General features: G+C 57.4%; 2 protein-coding genes and 1 non-coding gene across 3 annotated transcripts in view; 1 reads left to right on the plus strand and 2 right to left on the minus strand.

Annotated features, from left to right (window-relative positions):
- The window catches only part of TRUB2 (TruB pseudouridine (psi) synthase family member 2), a 12531-nt gene that overhangs the window by 4487 nt on the left and 324 nt on the right, over positions 1-7720 (minus strand). The window contains 1 exon segment of the mRNA XM_010571125.1: positions 7219-7622. Within this exon segment, the coding sequence (XP_010569427.1) occupies positions 7219-7622 (404 nt within the window).
- On the plus strand, positions 224-4964 carry COQ4 (coenzyme Q4; the record flags this gene model as incomplete). The annotated part of the gene is made up of 6 exons (XM_010571083.1): positions 224-359; positions 842-938; positions 2629-2731; positions 3079-3208; positions 4095-4188; positions 4802-4964. Coding segments are annotated over 6 exons (723 nt in total), but the record flags the coding sequence as incomplete, so codon positions are not given.
- On the minus strand, positions 7571-7660 carry TRNAR-UCU. The gene is given in 2 exon segments: positions 7571-7606; positions 7624-7660. It is a non-coding gene; the product is annotated as a tRNA-Arg (tRNA).

The raw sequence follows: 7720 nt of genomic DNA on the forward strand, positions 1-7720 counted from the left end.
ACGCCCCCCCGCAAAACGCCCCCCCCCCCCCCCCCGCCCCGCTCCTCCCCGTCTCCTGTCCCGGCCGTCCCCGTTCTCCGCGGGCAGCCCCAAGGGCGTCCGGACGGTGCCGGCCCCCGTTTCCCTGCCCGCGGGCGCTGGGGACTCGCCGGGCCGCTTCCTCACCCGCTGTTTCCCCGCAGGCAGAGCCTGTCTGAGCCACACCGAGCCGCGGACCCGGGATGGACGCAGCGGGGAGGAGGAAGAGGAGGAAGGGTGGTATCAGCTGTACCCCGGGCATATCCCCACCAGTCCGCTGCAGAAAGCGCTGCTGGCTGCCGGCTCGGCGTTTATGGCTCTCTATGACCCCTACAGACACGGTAAGCCGACCCGGGGCGGCCCGTTCCGCCCAGGGTCCTTATTAACGTCCAGAAAATCCAGCCCTGTGTCTCCTGGGAGTTTCTCAGGGGCCTTTAGTTCTCCCCCCGTTGGGTGAGCCATTTAGTAATGGGGCAAGTGCAGGGTTGAGACCTGGCCCAGGGTGGGAGGCTGAGGAAGAGAGGGGGTGAGGACCCCCAAACACCCCCCCCAGTGATCTCCTCCTGACCCCCTGTGATGCCCTGTTTCCTCATCTCGTTCCTCCTCGGTCCCCCCGGGGCCTCCTACATCCCTTCCTGGTGGCACTAGGGCAGAGCAGCCCTGCGGCTGAAGACCCGTGGTTTGTGGGGCTCCTCGCTCTGCCACAGGCTTCTTGCCTGCGCCTGGCCAAGGGGTTCGTTTGCCCCATTTCCTCACCTGCCAATCGAGGACAGCTGGGTGTTGCAAAACCCACTCTTGGGTCACTCTCTGGTCTCTCTTTCAGACATGGTGGCAGTCCTCGGGGAGACCACAGGCTGCCTGGCCCTACCCAACCTGCGAGACAAGATGAAACACCACCCTGAAGGTTACCGCATCCTCCAGTGCGTCCCTCCACATCCCTCCCTCACCCCATGGGTCATGGTGGGGAGGGAGATAAAAGGCCAAGCGTGTTCCTTGGGCTCCATGAAGGGAGGGCCCTGTGCTCCCTGGCTTGAAAATGGCACAGACATTTTGTTAGCTCTAACCCTCCAGGTTGTTTATTTTACTTTATTTTTAACGATGACAAGAGCCATGGCAAGTCTAAGGGCAAGAGCACAGCAGCTGCTGGGCCCAGCCCTATTGCAAGTGCTGCTGTCTGTCTGTTCTGCTTAGCTGCTGGAACTGGCAGGTGCCAATGCAAGGAGATGCAGCAGCAGGCGCAGGGGAGGAATCCATGGATATGGTGGGTTTTCATCACTGCTCAGCAATGGGTGAAACCCACCATGTCCATGGATTTCTCCCCTGCGCCTCTGCTGCATCTCCTTGCATTGGAGACTTCGTCTCTGCTGGTCTGCCTTCTCCTTGGGTGCCTCCGTATTTTCTTTCCCAGCACCTGCAGCATCTCCCCAAGCTGTGAAATGAGGCCACTTCTCCTGTCTTCCTTGTTAAGACTTGATCACTTTTGCTTCCGTGTCTGCAGGGACTTGTCAAGTGCAGCAAGGCTGAGGACCAGGAGGGACTTCATAAGTCTCTTATTAACAAAGATCTTGCTGCTTATTTGCTTGCCTTCTCCCTGCCGCTTGTATATCATTTGGGTTGTACTACGTAGGGGCTGGGAAAAGCTGCCTTTTGCCACATGTTTGTGCAGAGCAGCCTGATCTGGCTCCGGATGTTGACCCAGCAAAGCACACAGAGCACCAGGATGGGGCTGAGACCCAGAGGAACTGCCCAGGGACAGGGGACAGCAAAAGCACTGAGGGCTGGGGAGAGACGTCCCCATCTGCTCCTTTCCCCATGCAGGGATTTGCAGTGGTCTGATTTGCGCACACAAGTCTTATTTTTTAATCCCCCAAGCTGCTGAGGTCCCTTTGCCGCTGAATACACAAGGAAATGTCTGCAGGCCAGGGTGAAGCTGTTGCTAGTCCTGTTTATCTGCCTGGCACCTCTGCTCCAGGAGCAGAGCAGCTCCTGGATCCACTGCAGGGCTTTTATCATGGGAAGAATTTATCCTGTGCATGGAAATAAAAGGGCTTTTGTTGAGTTCCAGGGCTGTGGGGCACCCATTTGCCAACAACCTGGAGAGGAGACCTTTCCACGCATGGCTGCCACGTGGCTGGTGGTGAAAGCCAAGCCTGAGCAGGAAAGAAATTAAACCCGTGTTTAGAACAAATTCCCTCCCCTTTTTAGAGTTGTTCCTTTGAAGCTCTGGCTGCTTTGCAGGGATGCTAAAGAGCTCTGCTCCCCCAGGGCCAGCTGTTGCTGGGGGCTGTGCCTGGCCGGCAGCCTGCATGGCAGCAGCATTTTGGTGCAGAGGACGCGGGTGTTTTTCCAACCAGAGTTGCTACCGGGGTGCAAGATAAGAGCTCTTTTATTGCCAAGGCTTCATGTAGATCCTTTATGCAATTTCTGTCCCAGCCTCAGCAACGTTTGTAAGGATGGTGCTATCCCTGCTATGAGCAGTCAGGATCTGTGCAAGGAAAATGCCCAGGAAGGGCAGAGGCAGGGGATGGGGGTTTCCAGGGGATCCTTTTCTCCAGGACCCCCCACTGTGGGTTTCACTGGGAGACTGACTCACCTGTGTTTTGCTTTCAGGGAACGGCCTCGCATCCGTCTCTCCACCCTGGACATGGCAAAGCTGCGGGGGCTGCCGGATGGCTCGCTGGGCCGAGAGTACATCCGATTCTTGGAGGACAACGTGAGTGTAGGGTTTCGTAGGGTGCAAATGGCTGTAGTTGATCCTTGTGCTGGGAGCACGGATGTGCTTTAGAGGGAGATTGGAGCCATGGAGGAACCTGTGGGGAACCCTCTGGGAACGAGAGGGAGTTGGGGAGATGGGATGAGATGCTGGGTGTTGAACAATGCTGGATGTGTCACCAGTGCTGCTCAGTCCTTGCTTTTCGTCTGGGTAAATGACACTGACCCCCATCATTGGGGGCTGGGAGATGTGCTGATGGAGGAAACCCTGTATTTCTGTGCATTAAAGAATGAGGCCGGAAACTTGAGGTTTGGAAGGGACTGAATTGGACCTCTTTGGGTTTGCAGAAGGTTTCCCCAGACACCCGGATGCCGCCCAAGTTTGTTGATGATGAAGAGCTGGCGTACGTGATCCAGCGGTACCGGGAAGTCCACGATCTGATGCACACCCTTCTGGGCATGCCAACCACCATACTAGGTGAGCAGCAGTGGGCTCAGAGGGCTGTGCTGCCAAACACCACTGACAGTGCTCGCCTGCCTCTACCAGGAATGCAGCAGGCTGGGCCAGTCAGAATCCTCGATCCTCAGGCCGGGTTGGTGTGCGGGGAGGTTTGCGTCATCACTGTCCTGTATCACTGGCTTTGTGGTGGCTGAGAGCCCACAGGATGTCATCTTTCCCCTGCTGGGAGATGCTCTGCCCAAGCCCCGGGTGCAGGCAGCCACTGGGCAGGTGGATGGGTGTTTGCTGTCTGGCAGGGAGGGCGGCACAGAGGGAGGGATGTTTCACAAGCTCTGAGTGAAGGCAAAGTGGGGGGTTCCTGGTTGCTCCTTATCTGCGTGTCTCCGTGTCCTTTGCCCTCATTTTGAGCCTGACTCAATAGCAAGTCGCAAGTCGAGCCTTGCTGGTGAGCCTGCAGGAACCAGCATGTCAGCTCTCCTACGCAGGCTTTGGCTGAGCCCTGGCAGCATTTGCAAAAGGTCTGTCCCGTGCCGAGAGATGGGGAGAGCTGCGTGGGGGATCCAGCTTTGGCAATCGCATTGCTAAAGATCTGCAGAGAGCTGGCCTGCCTGGGAGGTGTTTCCCAAGCTCATGGGTCATCAAATGCGGGGTGCTGCTCCCCCGGGTGCCCTGGGCCGTCCCCCTTGGGTGGGTGGTGCACAATGAGGCTCATTCTGGCACAGGATGAGGCCATGGCCAGACTTGGGAAGCATTCCCGAGTCCTGCCACGGAGGCGGAGGGGATGGGTGCATAGCCATTCTTGGGAAGGGGCAGATCGTGCAGCCTGCATTGTGGGACTGCACAGCGCTGGCTGGCCCTCGACCCGGGCACCCTGCCCGCTCATGGTCTTTCTGCTCCCTCCCAGGTGAAGTCGTGGTGAAATGGTTCGAAGCCGTCCAGACAGGACTGCCCATGTGTGTCCTGGGAGCAGCGTTCGGCCCCATCCATCTCAGCGCACGGTAGGCACCGGCTGATGAGGAGAGAGTCTCTGCCTGGGGGATGCACCAGCCTGGGTGATGCTTTCCAGTGTCCTCTGGGGACAAAGAGGGGACACTGCTAGTTTGGAGGGGGGAGTCAGTCAGTGTCAACCTGCTGCTTTTTCCTCACAGCCCAGGGAAGCGGTAACAGTGGGAGGCATGACTTTGCCTGGTCACTGAAGCAGAACCTGATGCTTCATCTGCTTCCAGCACTGAATCTCCTGTGCCAGGCAGGAGGAGCAATGCCCAGGCCTGGTTGCCCTTGGCTGGGCATGTGTTGAGGGCCAGCAAGACCCTCACCACACTGGTGGCTGTTCCCTGCCCCAGCACATCTGTTTTGGTGGCCCAACACAGTTTGGGGATTGCAGAACCTGAGTTCTGGTCTTGGGTTTACTGCTGACTGTAACCTTCCAGGCACACCATCCTCTTATGTGCCTCAGTTTCCCCTGTGAGTTAAGCAGGAGGGGTGCCAGAATGGTAGAGGGGTACATGGGACATGTGGGTTTGGCATCTGCCTGCAATGGGGACTTAGAGAAGGAAATCAAAAACAAAACATGGAAATCAAAACTGTCACCTCCTGTATCACTTGTTCCAGAAACCTGCAGCTCCTGGCCACTGAGCTGGCTCCCTGGGCGATTCGGAGCGGGCGCAACGCCAGCTGTATCCTGAATGTCTACTACGAGCAGCGCTGGGAGCAGTCAGTGGCATCCCTGCGGGAGGAGATCGGCATCTTTCCTCCCCCAGACGTTCAAGTGTGAGAGCTCAAGTACAGGGAGGGGACAGGGGATCCCCGCTGCCCCTGCCACGCTCCGTGTCCATCTGCCCGGGAGCGCAGCATGGCTCTGCTACTGGCTGCCATGGACCCAAGGGCTGAGTTTTCTCCTGCCAAGAGCTGGCACCCTCCTGTTGCTAGAGGCCAAGTGACACCTTCCTGTGCCGTGACAAAACTTGACCCTTTTTGCTGTTTGTGATTCAGTGGAGGGATGGCAAGTCCTGCTGTGCCTTTGCCAGCTGGGTCTGGCTGCTGGCTCCAGTACTGGTGCTCCGAAATGCTGGGATGGGGAGGGAGCAGAGCTGCTTTACAACACACTGGAACAAACTTGGCCTTCTGCAGCTCTAGGGCTGTATAGGTAAATCCCTCCTCCCACCCTCCCAGGGGAGATCAAGATTTAAAGTCCTGGGGCCAGCCTGGACTGGAGCTAAACCAGTGATTTACAGAGCAGCCCAGGGGCAGGTTTGGTTTGTGCAACAGTGAAATCCCATCTTGTACTGGTGCCTAACTGGTCTCCTGACCTCATGCCTTGGAGACCAGGCAGTGTGTGATTGCATGCCTATGGGAACAGGCCGGGAAATACCTTTGGATATTATCCCTGCTGGATTGGCTGTTCAAGAGCCGATCCCAGGCTGCCATATCTCTCTGTAGTCCCTCCCCATCAAAAATGCTGAAATCCATGTGATTGCGCTGGGTTTTCAGTAGGAATTGTCCCCTCCTTGGGCAACAAAATGACACAATCAGGAATAAGGGGCTGAATCCTGGCAGCACAGAAACAGCGGCTGCTTGTGCTACATCTGGGAGCTGATTGCTGTCTGGATTAATTAAACGGGGCTCCATACTGCCAGCAGCTGGAGAGCAGAGCTGTCGGATGCAAGGGCAGAGAGCCATGAGGCCAGGGGCTCTTTGTACGTGTGGGTTTGCTGTTGAAGTCCCTTCTTGCTTAATAAAATTCACGGTGGAGCTTGTGGTTTGTAATCCCTCTCCTTCCACCCCATTTCCCCTTCTGAGGGGGAGATCTGATATGAAACCTCACCCCTTTTCAGCTCCAGTGGGGTCTGCTGTTCTTTGTCTGTGGTGGTAGGTGACATGTATGGCCACACATCCCTGGGGACTGGGGCACAAAATGGGCTGCGGAGGCACATCTTTCCAGCTGGGATTTGGGGATGCTGGGCTGTTGAGTAGCTCCTTGCGGTGGTCATTGCAGAAGGGCCTGGACAGGGGAAGATTGAGGTGCGGAGCAGGAGGAGGGCGAGGCTGGGGGCTTCCTAAAGTGATCCTGGTTCCCAGAGAGGGAAGAGGTGCTCTGACACAGATCCTTTGGTGGCAACTGGGGGACATGGCATTGCCCTGCTGTGAGCTTCACCAGTCCTGTCCTAGTCTCCCATGGGATGCTGGAGCAGGTGGGCAGGAGCAGGGGCTGATGGTGTGACCAGGGGTTAGAGTTGCTCCATCCCAGGAGGCTGAGCAGGGGCAAAACTGGGTTTGGGGCTACGTTTAAGAGCAGACACCGGGACAGAGGGATGGGCTTCTTTCCTGGGCTCCCCCGACTCCCCATCTTCAACTTCTCCCTCCACAGCCCCCCACCAGCCAGACTTTGGGGTTTTCTCCAAAACCAGGCTTATGCCTCCCCTTGGCGTCCAGAGTTATTTCAAGCAGATCATAAAGAACATCGTATAAATACATCCTTCAGCTGCTGGTAAAACGCACGGAGTGGAGGTTGTCCTATTGCGGTGGCTGAGATGAAAGAAGCATTTGGCCCTAAAACAACCCGGAAATGTGCTTTTCTGCATTGGAAACATGTTGGAGCCTTGGGGTGGTTAAACTGAAGGGCAGTGAAGATTTTCTGCTTCCAGAAGCTGTGAGCAGCAGTCAAGGAAACATGGGAAATGATGGTCATGAGAGAGGGTTTTGCTGCACTTTGGGTTATTTAGCACGGCTGAGCAGCGCTTGGGCTGCTGGCGGCTGTTGTGCCGCCTTCGCGCAGCCTCGTGTTGCTTGATGGGCTGGTGCCAGCATTACAGAAATGGCCCATAATGTAATTTTAAACTCTATCTGCTCAGCTGGATCACTTAACGGCCACCGCGGCTCCTGTTCCTCACAGCTGTCACTTGTCAAGTCTGTGCAAAGGAAGGCAGCGGTGGGGAGCTGGGGTGATTTTGGCAGACACAAGCCATGTGAAAATGCTTTTTTTGGGGGGGGATGTATTCGCTGTGGACAAGTGGCAGCTCCACCACCACCACCAGCAGCGGTCCATGCCTGTGCTGCTGGGGCTGTTTTGGGGACGCGATAACAGTAACTACTAAAGGAGGTGATGCTGCCGTAGAACCGCGCACAGATCCGCTGGGATCGATGCACATTTATTAATCTCCAGGAAGGCCGTGTCCTGGAGCTCCTCTCCCTGCCTGGGTCTGTCCCCTCACCGCCGGTACCCGGGCCGCCCCTCGCCCCGCTCCGAAAACGGGGCTCCCCGCAGACTACCAAGGGCAGGCGGGCTCCTGCGCGGCGGCAGCGGCCGGGGGCGGCGGCTCCCCCGGCCCGTTGACGGTCGTGGAACCCCGAGAACGATCGCCGCGCCCCGGCGGCAAAATGCGACTCTGGTGGGACTCGAACCCACAACCTTTGAATGACTCCCGTCACCACGCTAGAAGTCCAATGCGCTATCCATTGCGCCACAGAGCCCTCGCTCTCCCGCGCCGCCCTCACCGCCTCTTCCCGCCGCGCCGCCCCGCGCCCCGCCCC

The sequence above is a fragment of the Haliaeetus leucocephalus genome, unplaced genomic scaffold (genome assembly GCF_000737465.1).
Source record: "Haliaeetus leucocephalus isolate CR32 unplaced genomic scaffold, Haliaeetus_leucocephalus-4.0 Scaffold306, whole genome shotgun sequence".
Lineage (NCBI taxonomy): Eukaryota > Metazoa > Chordata > Aves > Accipitriformes > Accipitridae > Haliaeetus > Haliaeetus leucocephalus.